Raw genomic sequence first — 19,749 nt, forward strand, 5'->3', positions numbered from 1 at the left:
ACGCCAGTCCCTGTAGCCCTGCATGTGGCGGATTCCAACTAGCAAGTCGACCTTTCCACGCACAGGCCGTACAGGATTAGGGTACTAGGACACGTTGTAACCTCCCCGCAAAAATAAAAGAAAATATTTAAATGAGAATAGACATCGTGCTAAGTGTAACCTCCCCGCAGAATTTTGGAAATGAAAAGAATTGAATAGAATTGCAAATAGTGCCAAATGTTAGCTGCCCACAGTAATAAGACTCAATGATAATAAAAATGTGCAAAAATGTTAAGTCCTCACAAAATTAACGTTAACATGAACATGATAAATTTTATAAGGCGAGATGCGCTGACCTTCGGCCCTGTGCAATAATTAACCTGATAAACTGATTCTGGGAGGAAAAGCATAGGAAATATTGTTTCAATTGGAATGATTATTTTCTTAAAAAGGATTGCTTTGAAAACAAAATTATTATTGGGGCATTTCTTGAACAAATTAATTACAATTAACAGATGTTATTGGCTGAGCGCAATGCTGCTTCATTACCTTATTTAACAATATACCTCGTCCCGAACCTTGACCAGAGACCCATGTCGACGCCCGCCGACTGCTTACACACAACTCCGACTCGCAACAGCTAACTCGCAACTGAACTACATGCTCTCGCGACTCGCTACGTACAACTACTTCCTCGCAACTGAGTCCAACACGCAACAGCGTCCAACTCGAAACTGAACTCTCGCGCAGTCAAGCGCAGACTAGCAACGATAAACAACTCTCTGGTCAGAGATTCTGTCATGCCTCGCCATTGCTGGTTGAAACGTACGCGTTTCATAACCCTCCACTGGGGGGGCAAAAATTTGGCAGCGATGGTGAGTCATTTGGACTTGTCATGAGCAACAAATTTTTTCAGAATTAATCAACTTTACAATTACAGCATATATACAGATATAGAACATGAAGTAAATATGGTGCACATGCACCAAGTACAAAACATATCAGGCAATGACAAAATGTGAGTACAAAACATATTAACAAATGACATAAGTGCAGACGCACTGAAAAACTCTTTAGCATTTTCACAACAAATAAACATAACGGCAAAAAATCATGTTGACAAGTGACATAAGTGCACATGCACTGCAGTTCAGAACATATCAGCAAATCAAAATGTACATACAATGAGTAGTAATCATGTTATAAAATGACAAACGTGCACACTCACTGAAATTCAGAATATATCAGCAAATCACAAAATGTATATACATTAAGTAGAAATCATTTTAGAAAAATGACAAAAGTGCACACGCACTGTAGTTCAGAATATATCAGCAAATCGAAATGTACATACAATGAGTAGTAATCATGTTAGAAAATAACGAAAGTGCACTCGCACTGTAGTTCGAAAAAAATGTATAGGCCATGAATACAAATGATGTTAGCAAAAAATGATTTTCACTATGTTACAAGAATTGGGATAGGAAAGGGAAAGATTGCATCATGGTTGTAGCACTTTAGGTTGCATGCAGCTGCACTGAAAGTCTATATCTTTCCACAGAAGTACAACACCAAGTCAGACAATCTGAAGTTCTTTTCCCAGAAGTATTTATCAGCGTACCCAAGACACTGAAATGTCGAAGTAATATTCCATGTTATCATTTTGGCAGTACATCAGGTACACCAAACAGTGGGATCATAATAACGTCTCCATCGCTCACGGTGGTGGACAGCATGTCGTGTCAACACCACGCTGTTACAAGGCACACCAACGTAGAATTAGTGCAAAAACCAAATATAGTGCTCCATGATCAAGAGGATATACAGGACAAATGGATTTTACAGTAATTCAGGGTAGTTAGGTCAGAAAGTGAAGGATATTAAGTCACATACTAGTCTTCATTGGGAATTACATTAGTAGTTTGCGGCATTCATAGCCCAGTTATTGAACATTTCTGTACCATGTATGTAGCATTACAGAAAAATGTTCATTAATTGATTTACAGACAACATTGTCATTGGTCATCTCAATACCGTAATCAGTAGTGTTCATTTCCCAGTTACAAAGCACAATCAGCAGCATTTATTTCCTTGTTACAAAGCATTATTAATTAATAATTGTTCATTTAAATACAGTAATCATCTCAATAGAGTAATCAGTAGCATTCTTTTCCCAGTTACAAAGCATAATCAGTAGCATTCATTTCCTTGTTACAAAGCATAATTAGTAGCATTCATTATTCAAATGACATATTATTCATAGCTGATCAGCATTACTCAGAACTCTCTTAAACTGGTATCATTATTTGGGACTGGTAATACATTTTTTTGTTAGCAATGCATTGCTTTGGGTAATTATAGGGGAAAGCAAGAAAGAAAAAAATTTGCTTCTGGGTTGTTGCTGTAAATGAAAATGTGTAACGTCATTCGTCATGAGTCCGCTGTTGCAAGATTATGAAACAAGTAGAGTATATGTAATCACATTCATAAATGACATAAATTTAATGAACAACTGCTTATAGCACATCAATTTCATAAATAATTTCTCCTGCAAAAATATACAAAAAATGGATTATTAAGCTGAAAGAAGAAATGCATTTTATGCTGAAAAGTAGAGTGAACTTCGAATTAACAGGTAGTGAAATGTGTATAAAAATGTGTTCCATAGCTGTCCTTTCCAAAACCTTCCGTCATTATACTATGCAATATAACACCTGCTGTCAAAGCAAACTGCAACAAATACTTAAATAACTACATAGCATAAATACATAACTTCAACAATATCCTCATCTGTAAAGAAAAAACTTCATTATCCATCACTTCATTATCATAACTCCATTATTATCATCACCTGTAAAGAAAAACTTCATTATCCATAGTAGCATAATCTTCATCATTATTCATCAGCATTCATTATCATCTGCAAAAAAAATCATTTCATTACTCATTACATAACTATTCCTTATCTCTAGCATATTCCATCACTAAAACTAAGATGTGTAGTTCTGTCTGACAGCCTGCATCAATCGCCTTGTATTCTGAAAGAAAAAATTAGTTAAGACTGCCATTCTACGATGTGTATAGTATATTCTTGTTAATGCTTGTTAATCCTGATCCATCTACTCTTCATCACGAGGTTTGCATCTTCTTTCGTTCATTCCGAAGGTGAAATTCCCATTTCTGTTTAATTTATTTCTTATACGCATCATTTATTTCTGAAATTGATGAACAAAGATTAATGTCTTGCATTTACATCATATACTCAGTAAATAATGACTGGTTTATGATAACATAATTAAGCATACAGCATACCATGACAGAAAACGTAATATGCAAAAAAATTGACAGTGTTCAAATGCAAAAATGTACACAGACTATCACAATGCAGCAGCAAAAAATGTAAAACAGTCACGATGTTGAGATATCATAGGGCAAAAATGTCAAAGTCAACTGGTGTGTGTTATATCTTAATTATTTCACAGTGCATATAAACAAAATATGAAAACAATCGTACATACATAAAAAAAATGATGACAAGAAATGTGACCTTCTTTGAGTTCACCTTGTATGTTGTGTAGTTAGTAGAGGCGAGAATTAAAGACTTTAATGGAGAGAGAATTTAATAAAATTAATATGTCACTAGATAAAATTGCATAATTATTAATAAGATACGTAAGTTTCTCTGAAAAAAATGTGCACAGTCTGATATGTAACGACAAGAAGAGCGACCTGCTAACCTTACCTTGCTGGGCACTGGCCAAGAAAAAATACGATAATCATCAATAAGTAGTCACATAAAAATAATTGCAGAAATAGTCATAAATGTGTAAATTCATCTGGAAAAATATGCACGGTCTGATGAGTAACGACAAGAAGAGCGACCTGCTAACCTTACCTTGCCGGGCACTTGCCAAGAAAAAATACGATAATCATCAATAAGTAGTCATGTGAATATAATTGCATAAGTGATCATAAAAATTAGTAAATGGCATCATAGTATGTTAAATCATAAAGTGTCTTCATTCAATAAAGGGTTTAATATTGGAGACATGTTGGTTGCCTATACTTTTTCTGGTTCTCAGAGTTTCGACGTGTACAACATTGGGGTGAGGAATGCCGCGAATCCGATATGGACCTGCGTATAGAAGTTAAAATTTACTGCACTTACCGTTTATTCTGCTGGATAAATAGTGTGTACGTACTAATATTTTCTGTCCAATGTGAAAGTCACGGCGCATACAAACCTGTTTTTGCTGTCGTCTCCGGCGCTCTGCGGCACGTTTGATGTTGTTCAGCGCAATGTTAATTATTTCATGGTGTCGACGAGATGTAGGAAAGTTTACTAATTCTGAATTTTGTTAGGTGGTTCAACATTTTTCAGTATAACAGACGGAGATAGCATAGTAGATTCATTTGGTATGGAATTAATTACATCTTGGAATGAGAATATGAGTGTGTCCCAAACAATATGTCTTTTGTGGCAGTATATTCTACACAGTTTACCAATTTCTTTCATTAATCGTTCACAAGGGTTCGAAGAAGTATGGTACTTGGATATATAGATCGGAGAAATGTTTCTAGCTTGTAACATACGTGTCCATATAGCAGATCGAAATTGTGGTCCATTGTCAGAAATTACTTTCAACACATGCCCTACATGAAATAGAAAATGCTTTACAAATGCTCTCGAAACAGTTTTAACAGTAGCTTTGCGTAACGGAGTGAAGGTAACAAATTTTGAAGTGAGTTCAACAGCAACAAAGATGTAGCAAAAACCTCTATTAGTTCTCGGAATTGGATCAAAAATGTCTACAGCGGCCATATGTCTCAATTTAACAGCTGCAATGGGATATAATGGAGGAATACGTGAAGTCGTGTCTGACTTAGCTTTCTGGCAAATTTTACATGACGCTAAAACTCGTCGTATACGTTTTTCCATGTTGGTAAAATAACAGTTCTGCCTCAGTATAAGAAAACATTTTCTGGCTCCGTAATGTGCGTAACTTAAATGAGTATACCAGATTAATTTGTTAACAAGCTCGTCAGGAATGCATAATAACCAATTGCTGCTGTCAGGATGAGAGCGGCGAAACAGAATGTCATTGCGTACAGTGTAATGGTTTCTAATCGTAACATTATTCTTATCTTGCCAAAGGTGTTTAATTTCTTTCCACACGTTGTCTTTATTCTGCTCTTGTGCTGTGTCCTGTAATGACGACGAAATAAAATTTTCAAATGCAAGTCGTTGAATGTACATAACGCTGAAATTTGCTTTGCAGAAGTTGGTTGCGATGTCTTGCTCATTGTTGCTGAGAGAACGAGATAGTGCGTCTGCTACAATATTTTGTGTGCCGGGAATGTGAACTATCGTAAAATTAAATTCTTGTAAATAAAGTTTCCATCTACTGAGTCTGTCGTGTATAAATTTAGCCGAAAGTAAGAATTGTATCGCTCTGTGGTCTGTGTAGACGGTGGTATGTCTTCCATAAAGAAAATGTCGAAATCTTGTAAAAGCCCATACAACACATAACGTTTCCAGTTCTGTAACAGAATAATTTCGTTCAGCAGGTGACAGAATGCGACTTGCAAATGCGATGTTTTTAATTACTGTTGACCCATCTTCTTCAATTTCCTGAAAAATGTGTACGCCTAAAGCGGTGTTGGAACTGTCGGTGGCAATGGAAAAATTTCTGGTAAGATCTGGGTGCGATAAAAGTGGTGCATTCAACAAAGCATGTTTCAGGTTCATAAATTCAGAATGTGCTTGCTTATCCCAAGCCCAAATAGTGTTTTTACCTGTCAACTGACATAATCTAGGTGTGTCTAAAGCAGAGTGATGAATAAATTTACGAAAAAAGTTAATTAAGCCCAAAAAACTGCGTAGTTGCTTCTTCGTTGTAGGAACAGTAATGTCAAGTATAGCTTGAAGTTTTTCCGAATCAGGCGCAATGCCTTCTGCTGAAATTACATGTCCAAGAAATTTTATAGAAGTTTTGCCAAAATGCGATTTACTGAGGTTAACTGTGAGTCCTTGTGCACGAAAAGTTTGCAACAGTTGTTCAAGATTCAGATTGTGTTCAGACCGGTTAGCTTCTGCAATAAGAATGTCGTCTACGTACGTCGTGATTCTGTCTTTAAGTTCTGTCGGAAGTATTGTATTCAAACCGCGAATAAAAGCTGCTGAAGAAATAGTTAAGCCGAACGGTAATTTACAAAATTGATAACAGTCACCAAAACAGAGAAAAGCTGTATACTTTCTGCAATTCGTATGGAGCTGAATTTGCCAAAATCCCGATTTCAAATCTAATGTAGAATAATTAGCAGTACCGTGAAATTTCTGTAGAAGTTCCTCTAGTGTCTGTGGTCGAACTGTTTCATTAATAATGATGTCATTGATGTGACGTGAATCAAGTACGAGGCGAAGTGAACCATCTTTTTTCTTAACAATATGTAGCTGCCGGTTCTATAATTCCTTGGTCGAGCATATCTTGCAACTCTTTTTTAACTTGTTCTCTGTGGATATATGGAATGGGATAATGCTTTGCTTTAAATGTGTCGTGCAGTTTGACTTGAAATTCATACATAAAACCGGACATAGTACCACGAATGTTGTCAAAAACTGGAGCTTGCTGTAAAAGAATTTTGTGTAGTCGCGTGCGTTCGTCGTCTGTATTTGCACTGCTTTGTTTAACTTTGTCAGAAATCATCTGCATTACGTCGTAGTCAGCTTCGTCTGGAGTATTATAGTTGTGTACGTACGTATCTGTGAACAGTGTGGAATTACAGTCTATGCCACGTGATACGGAAATGACCTCTGTGCTGAAATTCTAAAGCCAATTGTACATTTTCATCCTTCAACATTAAATAGGAATTTTGAAAGTCAATAATGGCATCGTGTTGTACCAGAAAATTAGTACCTAAAATAACGTCTATCGTCAATAACGGAAGAATCCAAAAATTTGAGTGAAATGTGTGACCTGCTATACAAAATGATAAATGCGTCTGTAATTTAACATCTACTCCTTTACTCGACACTGCTCCTTTCAATTTCGTTTTGCCTAATGGAAATGTAGGACACGTATTCTCTTTGTTACACTCGTTAAAAGTTTCTTCATTTATAACTGATATAGGTGATCCAGAATCGATTACTGCTGAGAATTTCGATGAACCAATTTTAATTTCGATGACAGGGTGTGAAATAGTTTTTTGAACAACTGGTCTTTCCTGTAAAAGAGAGTCTGTGATGTCGTCAAAAGTAATAACATTTTCGTGAACAACATTCTGCGTGTCTAAAGTAGTGCTTGTGTTACTGGAAGATGCGACCTGTACAGTATCTAGTCAGATTCTATCTGACGTGTTATTATTTTCTGGAGGATGTTGTGGCATTTCGACTATTTGAACTGTTCTGTTATTTCTTCCAGACGTATTACGTTCTGGGTGATACCTACTGTCGGGTTCATTCATGAGAATATGTTCTTGTGGATGATTTTGCTGTTGGTAAGACCGACTGTTATTATATGTACGCTGAAAATTTTGCTCATTATTTTTACGTCTGTCGTGATAGTCATTCCTATACGGTGCATTTGTGATAGGAATTGAAATAGTGTGTTTCTATACGTAGTTATTTCTTTGCTGCTGTGCGTTACTATTTGTTGGAGCTGAGACTATACGTGCACGCGGCGAAACATTAAAGCTTGGCTGACCTTGTGCATTCCATTGTTGGTTAGGTATGCTAACCGGCTTTCATGCTGTTGTGGTGAAAAAAGTCTATTGTTACCAAAAATGTGGTTGCGACTGCTGAAAATTTTGTGCATACTGATGATTGCGATTATATCTGTTATTAAAGTTACGGCAGTAGTTGTCATTTCGGGAGTGTCTAAAGAGAACTGTCACTTTCGGTAAATACTTGTCTTATCGGGTTTTCATTAGTCATTCTTAATTCTAGGTAGAGCAATAGTTAAAGAGCTATTTTGGTAGATATAAAGGATAGTAGAAGAGAAGGCGGCAGTGCAGAAAACTAAAGATGAAACAGCACTACTACAGCTCGGGGCCCTATGCACGCTACGGCACATATTCATTAAAACGTAATGAATCCCCTGAGGTCTATTACGTACTGCAAATAAATTTTAGCTTTTGCGTTACAGGCAATGGCGGTAAAAATCCAAAAGAAAATTGTCGTATCCAGTTCAAAGCTAGTTTCTGCATTACAGGTAATAGCGGTGAAAGTACAAAAATAAATTGTCGTATACGGTGCAAATCGTGTATTTGTGCTCTGTCATTATTAAATTCCTTAGATTTTCTTATTGATAAAAATTGCTCGTAATCTACGTTCTCGTCTCTGAACTTGAGAACACGTTCAGGTTTGTGTGAGAATCTGTTTGTCTGTGTCATTTCGGATTTCAAGTTGCGTAGCTTTTTAGATTTCAAGTCGCGTAGTTTTTTGGATTCTAAGTTGCGTAGTCTCTGTAAATTGCTTAAGTTACACTGGCTATGTAAATGTGACAAATGCTCGCAACGTGGCGGATTCTGTGACGTATTGGTGACTGAAATAGTTTTCAATTCTGTTACTTTAATACTTTCGTCAATTTGGTTGTTGTGTCGTTCACTTTTATTATCGACATTCGTATTCAGAGTGTGTGAAACTTCCAGTGACTCTAAATTAAACTCGTCGCGTATCTGTACTGCGTTTTTAGGGCATTGTTCAGTGACTGCATTAATTTCGTGTATCTGTGTTGCGTTTGCTGAACATTGTTCAGTGACTGCATTAATTTCGTCTTTATTTGATTCTGTTGTGCCTACACGTGTAATACTTAATTCTTGTGCAACTGTGCCAACTTCTTCATTACTGTTATTAGCACAAGCCTTAGTATCCTCACGCAATTGTTCTTTAGTGTCCTGACATTGCACGGTAACGGCTGTAGTCTGTTCACTAACTTGTTTGTACTGTTCGTTAAGGTTGTCTTGTTTTTCGTTCGTGAGTTCGAAACTTTCATCAATTGTTTCGCTAAGTTGTTTGAAATGGTTGTCGAAACTTTCATCAAGTTTTTTGAAATGGTTGTCGAAACTTTCATTAAGTTTCTCGTATGTTTCATTCGTCTGTTTGAAACTTTCATTAATTGTTTCGCTAAGTTGTTTGAAATGGTTGTCGAAAATTTCGTTCTGTTGATTGAAATGTTCATTAAGTTGTTGCAGCAATATTGCCATAATTTGATCTAAGTCAATATTACCGGCTCTATTCTCTACGCTGTTTGACGGCGGACCTGCAATTGTCACGTTTTGTGTATCCATTTGGATATTCTGTGATTCTCGAAAAGGTTTGCTAATCGGATGCGCACTGTTAGTCACTTCCTCCGAATTAAATAAATCTGTCGTGCTTTGAGTACACTGTTCATTTTCATTAGAAAAATTTGTCTGTTCGTCACGTAAATTTTGCAAACCGGTTGTGTTAAGCTGGGCAGCGCTCATTGCAACAGAACGCCCCGCGTCATCAATTGTCGTCAAATTAACAGAGGACACAATTGAATTCGTCTGTTCATCATTGAGATAAAAATCATCGTTAGTTGTTGGAACGCACTGATTGTCAGTGAACGCAGGATTGTCATCATTACACTGCGTGTCACAAGTACTATCAGTCAAGTTGTTTAATTCGGTTATTTCACTCATTATACCTCGCGATGCACTATTAATAGTCTTTCGCGGCATTTTTAGGTCACAATTATTCACAAATGAGACAAGCACAATGCAAAAAGCAACAAACACAAATACAACAGAGAGCAACGAATTGCCGATGATCTGTGGAAAGAAAGTCATAAAATTAGTAAAAGCGTTGCGCCAAATGCTAATTATATTTTAGTTAATAAGAGCAGATATCTGGCTACTTCTCAAAAGATTCTCAAAGAAATACGATCCTGGTCCGGATGTCGTCAAGTGTAACCTCCCCGCAAAAATAAAAGAAAATATTTAAATGAGAATAGACATCGTGCTAAGTGTAACCTCCCCGCAGAATTTTGGAAATGAAAAGAATTGAATAGAATTGCAAATAGTGCCAAATGTTAGCTGCCCACAGTAATAAGACTCAATGATAATAAAAATGTGCAGAAATGTTAAGTCCTCACAAAATTAACGTTAACATGAAACTGATAAATTTTATAAGGCGAGCTGCGCTGACCTTCGGCCCTGTCCAATAATTAACCTGACAAATTGATTCTGGGAGGAAAAGCATAGGAAATATTGTTTCAATTGGAATGATTATTTTCTTAAGAAGGATTGCTTTGAAAACAAAATTATTATTGGGGCATTTCTTGAACAAATTAATTACAATTAACAGATGTTATTGGCTGAGCGCAATGCTGCTTCATTACCTTATTTAACAATATACCTCGTCCCGAACCTTGCCCAGAGACCCATGTCGACGCCCGCCGACTGCTCACACACAACTCCGACTCGCAACAGCTAACTCGCAACAGAACTACATGGTCTCGCGACTCGCTACGTACAACTACTTCCTCGCAACTGAGTCCAACACACATTTTAGTATTACGGCTCCATAGTTGCAATTTTGCCATGGCCCTCTATATACACTGATAGGTAGTGCTTGATCGTGTTGCAGCGCCTAGCGTGGAGGGCGCCGTGTTCCGCATCGCGCGCGTCTCTCGGCTGCACATGGGTCCCTACCTGTGCATCGCGTCCAACGGCGTGCCGCCCAGCGTCAGCAAGCGCATCTCGCTCGTCGTCCACTGTGAGTACCGCAGCGCCGCCCCTCGCCGCCCATCTGCCAGTGCGCTGCAGCCGCCTCACGCCTGCCGCCGCGGTGCGAATAATGCGCTCTTCTTTGTCGCAGTTCCGCCGATGGTGTGGACCAAGAACCAGCTGGTGGGCGCCTACGAGGGCCGCCAGGTCACCATCGACTGCTACTCCGAAGCCTTCCCCAAGTCCATCAACTACTGGACCCGGGACCAGGGCGAGATACTCGCTCATGGTAACAGCAAAGTACATATGACCTCACGCTGCTATTCCGTTTTATCTTCTTTGCTTCTTCCAATTCCTTGTTTCACACCATATTTATTAAGACAAGTCTGTACCTAAACATTCGAAAACGCGACAGAAATTCGTTACTGTTCGGTAAATACCGGGTGGTTCAAATTATAGCTACACACAGGTTTAGTGTGGGCTGCAATTATCGTATGGCAGCGAAAACTGGTAGATATCCTAAAGTGTCACTGTAGAACCGATTTACGCTGAAAAAAGGTTAGTTCCACTTTCTCCTACTAGGTGAAAATCTGGCACTGTGAACGCAAAAAAGACGTATATAAACAATTCCGTAGATATTGGATTAGGAACGGGACGTGGGCAGAAAAAGTCAGACAAGTCAGAAACGTATTTTATTGTTTGAGAAATGTCATATTACCGCCTTGAGCTGCTGTTAATATACTTTACTTACGCAACCAGCTGAAGTCGTCTGACCATCGTCACATTCATAAAAATATTCACAGCATCATTTAAGCTGAAATGTAAAATCCTTAGCGACTGGTAATAAAACCAGGAATAATACACGATTATCATATCGTAATGCAAATTACGTCGTCAGTTTATAAAAGCTGTGCTAGAGGGTGTATACATTCATGTTAAAACTGTAATTGGTGCTAAAGCTGTGAACAGATTGATGCAATAAAGAGGTTATTAACCGCCACTTACAAAGTTTGTTCAATATCACCTCTGGATACGTCGAAGAGATGCTGTGCAGCGCCAGATTTGCAGTTGGTGCCCAAAATTGGAATTGACTTTTTTCCAGCTTAAATCAGTTCCCCATTAGCATAGTAGCATATCTATCACGTATCGCTACCATAGAGTAATTACACCCCATCACTGGACCTTCGTGAATAGCCGTAAGTTATAACCACCTGTTACATTCTTGTATTCGAAAATCAAGGTCTGTTAAGATGAATGGAATAGTATTTATGAATTACAATGCAGCGGAGAAAAGTACAGGAATGTTCAGGTAAAACAGTCGCAGGTCGCGCGCAATTTAGTGCACTGTTAATCTGTTTCATTCATCAGATGCGAGCAGCATCAGTTGATCACGGCCGTTGCCACCTTAGGGCGTTAAAAACACAGTTCAATGTCACAGCCAAACAAGATGTGGTGCGACTTGGATCCATCTAACACCCCGTCTGATAACGGATGGTGTGTTCCTATGAGAGATGCCGCTACCAAATATTTTCAAAAGTATTTAATATTCTCATTTGCAAGTTGAAACAACATCACTTCCTGTTTGGCAGTGATAACGAGCAGTACTTTCAGATCCATAACGTGTCACCACTGGGCCAGTGATTATCTGATGACGCTCCTATCTCATGAGTCTGACCGATAATACTGAATGATACTGAGCTCAACCTACGGCTTTATATCTCAGTATTACATCAGGATTGATTACATGGGAATCATTGTGTCCCGTTAGAGCACAGAAACAAAATCAGCTTTGGTCGCAGTATCAGCTGTACTTTACTGCAGATCTAGACTTCAGCTAATAGTGCAGCTTTCATCATTGCTATAAATACAAAATAACACAGCAATGAGACACTGGAAAAGCACACTGTCCAAGAAGCATGTCGCAGGTATACAGAATGCCAGTTGCACAACTACATACCTCTATAGGTAATCATGTAGACTCGACATAGTTATAACGACGCATGAAACAAAATAACTTTAACATATACACATCACCTCGGTTCCGAGAGCTCCAGAACCTGTACAGGAAATTAGAACAGAGATCAACATAAACATAATTTCCGCCGTTTTTATTGTTCATGAAAACCACTCATTGCATGTTGTACCACTATACAGCGAGACCTTCGAAGATGGTGATCCAGATTGCTGTACACACCGGTACCTCTAATGCCCAGTAGCATGTCCTCTTGCATTGATGCATGCCTGTATTCCTCGTGGCATATTATCCACAGGTTCATTAAGGCATTGTTGGTCTATATTGCCCCACTCCTCAACGGCGATTCGGTGTAGATCCCTCAGAGTGGTTGGTGGGTCACGTAGTCCATAAACAGCCCTTTTCAATCTACCCCAGGCATGTTCGATAGGGCTAATGTCGGCAGAACGTGCTGGCCAACCTAGTCAAGCGATGTCGTTATCCTGAAGGAAGTCATTTACAAAATGTGCATGATGGGGGCGCGAATTGTCATATATTAAGAGGAATGCCTCACCAATATGCTGCCGATGTGATTGCACTATCGGTCGGAGGATGGCATTCACGTATCGTACAGCCGTTGCGGCGCCTTCCATGACTACCAGAGGCGTACGTCGGCCCCACATAATGCCACTCCAAAAGGGCAGGGAACCTCCACCTTGCTGCACTCGCTCGAAAATGTGTCTAAGGCATTCAGTCTGACCGGGTTGCCTCCAAACACGTCTCCGACGATTGTCTGGTTGAAGGCAAATGCGACACTCATCGGTGAAAATTACGTGATGCCAACCTGAGCGGTCCATTCGGTACGTTGTTGGGACCATCTGTACCACGCTGTATGGTGTCGTGGTTTTAAAGATGACCTCGCCATGGACGTCGGGAGTGAAGTTGAATAATGCTTTCCGTGCAATTTCGTACGATAGATAGCCAGAGCACTCTAATGGTTATTCCATGCACCCTGATCACAAATCTTTACATGACTCTGGTGATTTGATCTGTTTCGCAGCCATTCATGAACAGCATTTCGTGGTGTGTTTTCCAACAGGATAACTCTCGCCCAGATACAGTTGTTGTAACACAACATGCTCTACAGAGTGTCGACATAATGCCTTGGCCGGCTCGATTACGAGATCGGTCTCCAGTCGAGCACTTGTGGGACCTCATCGAACGACAACGGCAGGGTCATCCACAAACAGCATTAAGCATCCCTCCATTGGCTGAGCAAGTGTAACAGACAAGGAACTCCATCACACAAACTGACGTCCGGCACCTGCACAACACAATGCGTGCACGTTTGCACGCTTGCGTTCAAGATTCTGGCGGTTTCATCGGTTATTAATGTGCCAGCATATTACAGTTGTCATGAGTTATCTCGCGCTTACGTTAACCTGTGGTCTTGCAACGTTCATTACTTAAGTATATCACACTGATAAATGTACAGCCGAAATTTCATTAGTCTACATTAATTATTTTTTGGTGTTGCAATTATTTTTCTTTCAGTACATATTGCATTAGATGATCAGTGCGAGGACAATGTTCTGCAACAGCAGATTTGCTCGGCTGTTGTAAGCGTATGTAACGCTCGTGGTCAGTACGCTACTCTCCATAGACCTGACAGTCTGACCAACATACAGATGCAGCACCTGCGAGGATTACGGTAGACATCCTCCCCCCCCCCCCCTCCCCCCCCCCCCCCCCCCCCACTTGCGCAAATCAAGATCATCCTATACGTTACCTAGAAAGACCATAATCTTACATGGTGGTCGGAAAAACCACTTCACATCATATTTCCGAAAAATATGACCAGTCCTGTAGGAAATGCTCCCTTCATAAGGAAAAATGGGCCTATACTTTGGTACCGCCTCCGCATTTATCATCACTCATCCGGTGCACCTCGTCCTACAGAGCAACGCAAGTCTAAGCTGTCTTACACTACAATCATTATGACGAAAGGTTACCCCAAAAAAGTAAACCACAGTTGACAAATTCTGAGAATGCGGGATGACGTGGGCACTTTGAACCAAAACCATTCACCTGACAGTCAAGTTAATTTCTTCACTAAGTAAAATTTTGACACTCTATCCTGAAGCAAGTTACGAAACGAAATATTAATGTGGTCAGCCACAGAGTGAAACTTAAGATAACAGTATGGAAACTTATGAACTATGAATACAACCTGAAATTCACTTAAAACTTAAATATGTTTCTATAAAAACCGATCATAATTAACTGTAACTGTAGTTACATAAAAATTCTAGATTTTGAAATTTTTGCTAAAAGCGTGAATTATCAGGAAAGAACATGCTGCTCTGCAATACCAAACTGAAGTTTCCACATTTGGCTTAAAATCGGTAATGTATTAGGACAATTCTCACAATAACTTGTACAGCCTGTAACAAATGTCTGTTTCTACAAGCCTAATCTTGATGCTTAAAGATCATATCAAGCCTTGCAATATACAGAAAATCGTTAATGATCAGAATAACGTAGTTAAAAGTGAGGTAACGCGCGAGAGGGAAAATCAAGTTAAAGACAGCCATTAATATTGCGAGAGTGACCCTCTGTCAAAATGGCCACCTTCATGCAAGTCTGCCACTTCCAATAACTCAGGCTGAATTTGTAAAGTTTTGAACACAGCGAAACAAGTATACAAGAAATTCCTGTAGCATAAAGTGTTTACCACAAGTAGCTAATCCTAAACAAAACACGCATCTGCATTCGTAACTATTCAATAGATACTGGATCAACAAATATCGTAACTGGGAGCCAGTTTACTGTACGTTAAACACTACTTACAATTCTGCATATTACTTAATTCCTTAATTAACTTCATGAAGTTTCATGTAAATAAACACTCTTTAACCAGAGCGTTAAGAACTAGTTTATCAGTATGGAACAATTTCTCTCCGCTTGTAGATGGATTTGAATATGCGGAACAGGGACTGAACATTACAGTTTGCTCTGAGAGTAACTATAACAACATCGTGGAGACCGACTACCGGAGCCAGGAAGAACTACCACAACTCCCATAATTAGCTTTCAGTAATGCTGAGAACTTGTCACAGTATTGGAGAGAATTCAGCTCTGATGTGTATTCCAGAATGACAACTGATCCACACAAATGAATCTCACTGCGCTGACAGGGTACCTGCAAAATACGACCGCCACTCCCACGAGTGAAGAACCCCGTCGCTCTCACAACAATTGATATCCGCTGGCACCACCCTCCACTTGACACACACACACACACACACACACACACACACACACACACAAACAAACAAACATGGCGAGCCGACTGTATCGAACACTGTAGGAAACTTGACGCTTTAGCCGCTTGGAACACGTCTTGACGCCTCCGGTCACCTGACACTCTGCAACCCGCTGATTTCTGTCGTCTCAGCGCAAACCCCAAAACAGCACCCTTCTCGCTATCACCTGGAGTGGAAGCTAAAGCCCACACTCGATGAAACCAAAGGCACAGCAAGGCACGCCATGATCGACAAGAACACCTGACGACAAGCATTGCTGGCGCACGGCTCAAGGCCCTTGTGCTTCAAGAAAGTCACCACTAATCCTCTCTCCTACTCTTATCGCAGAACCGGACCAGCGTTAAATGCAAGGGCGATTATTGTGCAAGTGAACTACGATACACAAAAGTTACCGGACCAGTGTTAAATGGAAGGACGATTATTGTGCAAGTGAACTACGATACACAAAAGTTGCTAACTACCCAAAAGACACGCTCCTTGCAGCGTAGCACAGGTAACGCTGCATTTGTATTGTTAGAGGCCTCCATATTCACTAGCGCCTGCGAGTTGTTGCGTGTGCAGCGGTTTATGTTACTGTTATCTCGTGTAACAAACTGGCCGCGAATTATTGACACTTACAGGATTAGCAAAATCCGGCGCTAAATCAACAGGAACGAATGCAGTGGGCCGCGTTATGGGATGAAAACTGGCGCTTCAAATATCACCCGATAATGCGGGACGCCGTGAGATCACATCATTTAGGCCGCGCTGGTTTAATTGTGTGCAGGCCCTTCCCCATTTCCTGACACAAATAAAGCGGAAACGAATTTAATGGTCGCCTAGGATTAAACGTTCGACATATAGTAACAATTGTAAATCTGCCCCAGCGGCAGAACTTCGCGTTTGGGCCGGCGCGTTGTTTTTCGGTGATGTTCGTAATTCTTTTATGTCGGACGTGTCCTTAGGTGGTGGGATATTTTTAATGTTGAATATCGTAAGTCTACCGGTAATGAATCAGGACTGGAGTCACACGTGTCACACAAATGCTTGGGAGTATTAACGCCTAGAGCCTTAAAGTAAAATTGTTATCTACAGGCAATGGACATGCTTACTTTTATTGGTAAGATATAGTGAAATTGCGATTTGCATAAGGAACAGATTGCCTACAAAACATTTGACTGGCCTATGCTTTTGTGTAGGGTCCATGTCAGGTCGCCCTTGCAGTGTGTAGCAAATGTATGCAGAAAAGGGTAACGCGTATAGTCTCAGGTTTTTATTTCCCACGAAATGTTTTAATAGAAACGTTGAAAAACGCCTAGTAGGCGCTGCCATGCTCAAAAAATATCTTCAAACGATATACAGACACTTCCGAGAGGTAAAATAGAAAAAAATTCATCATCTCAGTAAATTATGGTCTAGGAGATACTTCTAGGACGAAATTACACTAATGTCAGAACTATCAGGCAACGCCACAAGTTATCCATTAATAAAACGGGGAGAAACCTTGTTAGATGATGCCGTGAAAAGTAACCGCTTCCTATGTGTTGCACAGTGATTTGCTGCGTACGGATATAGGTGTATATTTAGTTCTAGGATCTATGTTAATGCGACGCATTAGAAATTATGGGGACTCTGCATTTGGCATAGACGGATAGATTATAATTATTTTATCATGGAAAGAACGCATATCTACATCTACATGATTACTCTGCAATTCACACTTAAGTGCCTGGTAGAGGGTTCATCGAACCATTTTCATTCTACTTCTCTACCATTCCACTCTCGAATGGCGCGTGGGAATAAGGAACACCTAAATCTTTCCGTTCGAGCTCTGATTTCTCTTATTTTATTATGATAATACTTCCTCCCTACGTAGGTGGCTGTCAAAAAATATTTTCGCGTTCCGAAGAGAAAGTTGCTGATTGAAATTTCGTAAATAGATCTCGCCGCAAAGAAAACCTCCTTTGTTTCAGTGACTGCCACCCCAACTCGCGTATCATTAGTGACACTCTCACGCCTATTGCGCGATAACACGAAACGGGCTTCCCTTCTTTGCACTTTTTCGATGTTCTCCGTCAATCCTACTTGGTGAGAATCCCACACCGCGTAGCAATATACCAGCAGAGGACGGACAAGTGCAATGTAGGCTGTCTCTTTAGTGGGTTTGTCGCATCTTCTAAGTGTTCTGCCAACAAAGCGCAGTCTTTGTTTCGCCTTCCCCACAATATTATCTATGTGGCCTTTCCAATTTAAGTTGCTCTTAATTGTAATTCCCATGAATTTAGTCGAATTGACAGCCCTTAGATTTGCGTGATTTATCGTATAACCAAAGTTTATCGGATTTCTTTTAGTATCCATGTGGATGACCTCGCACTTTTCTTTGTTTAGTGCCAATTGCCACTTTTCGCACCATACAGAAATTCTCTCTAGATCATTTTGTAATTGGAATTGATCGTTTGATGATTTTACTAGACGGTAAATTGTAGCATCATCTGCATACAATGTAAGGGGGCTGCTCAGATTATTACCTAGATCATTTATGTAAATCAGGAACAGCAGAGGGCCTATGACACTACCTTGCGGTACGCCAGGTATCTCTTCTGTTCTACTCGACGATTTACCGTCTATCACTACGAAATGTGACCTCTCTGTACCCCATATACTGGATAACTCAGCTGGTTTAGCATATTTAAACGTGTTAGAGACGGATGCTGGAGGTTAAGGGAGCTGCTAAGATGATAAATAAGGAAAGGAATGTAAGTAGAATAGTAAGTATCAGAAGACGCACGATGATAGGACGTGTGGTTAACACATCGAGAAATTTTTTTGTGTTAGTAAGTCTATTTCCTGACTCAACGTATGGTGGCGTTGTTGTACGATATTGTACAGCCAAGAGAAAAATACGTCTCTCCTCAAGGATTCCAGTCACTTGGAGCCATTGAGATCCTGTATGGAGTTGAATATGGCACTCTTGATCTTGCCAAGATAAATAAATCGACAAAATAAATTTCTCCGCCGATTCAGCCAACAAGTAAGTGATTCATTTTGAAAATATCATAGTCAGTCCTCTGTCCCGTCTCTGTGCAATCCGTATAAGACTATGTTGGTGTACATCTAGACCTACATCATTACTCCGAAAGCCGTCGGACAGTGTTTGATGGAAGATACTTCTGGTACCACAAACTGATTCCCCCTTTTCTGTTCTATTCGTGAATAGCACACGGAATGAATGATTCTCGGTAAGCCTCTGTATTAATTCTAATTTCTCAAATTTTCTCGTCGTGGTTATTTCACGAGATGTATGCGCGAGGAAGTAATATGTTGCCGACATTTCACGGGAAATACTCTCTCAAATTGTCAATAGTAAACTTCTCCATGACGTACAGCGCCTCTTGGAGTTTGTTGAGCACCTCTGCAACGCCCTCGCGCTGGCTAGACAATCCGCTGGCGAAAAGCGCCGCTCTTAGTTGGATCTTCTCTGTGCCTTTTGTCACTCCTGCTTGGCAGGGATCCCAATTTGATGGATACTATTCAAGATTCGATCGAACAAGCGCCATGTGAGTCACTTCTTTCTTAGATGAGCTACATTCCCGTAAGTTTCTTCCTATGAATCTCAGTCTGGCATATATCTTTCCTTCTATTTGTTTTATGTGGTCATTGTACGTAAGGTCGCTGTGGACAGTTACTCCTAGATATTTTACGGTAGATACTGTTTCCAGGAATTTGTCATCAATGGTGTAGTTGTACAATAGTGGATTACTTTTCGAATGGACACGTAGTATGTTACATTTATTTACGCTCAGGGTCAACTCCCGGAGCCTGCAC

At 39.9% G+C, this 19,749-nt stretch overlaps 1 protein-coding gene across 1 annotated transcript in view; it reads left to right on the top strand.

Annotated features, from left to right (window-relative positions):
* The window catches only part of LOC124613005 (lachesin-like), a 539,970-nt gene that overhangs the window by 428,547 nt on the left and 91,674 nt on the right, over positions 1–19,749 (top strand). Inside the window, exons 5-6 of the mRNA XM_047141558.1 lie at positions 10,589–10,717; positions 10,820–10,957. Coding sequence (XP_046997514.1) covers positions 10,589–10,717; positions 10,820–10,957 — 267 coding nt within the window. The remainder of the gene's footprint in view (positions 1–10,588; positions 10,718–10,819; positions 10,958–19,749) is intronic.

The sequence above is a fragment of the Schistocerca americana genome, chromosome 4, assembly GCF_021461395.2.
Source record: "Schistocerca americana isolate TAMUIC-IGC-003095 chromosome 4, iqSchAmer2.1, whole genome shotgun sequence".
Taxonomy (NCBI): domain Eukaryota; kingdom Metazoa; phylum Arthropoda; class Insecta; order Orthoptera; family Acrididae; genus Schistocerca; species Schistocerca americana.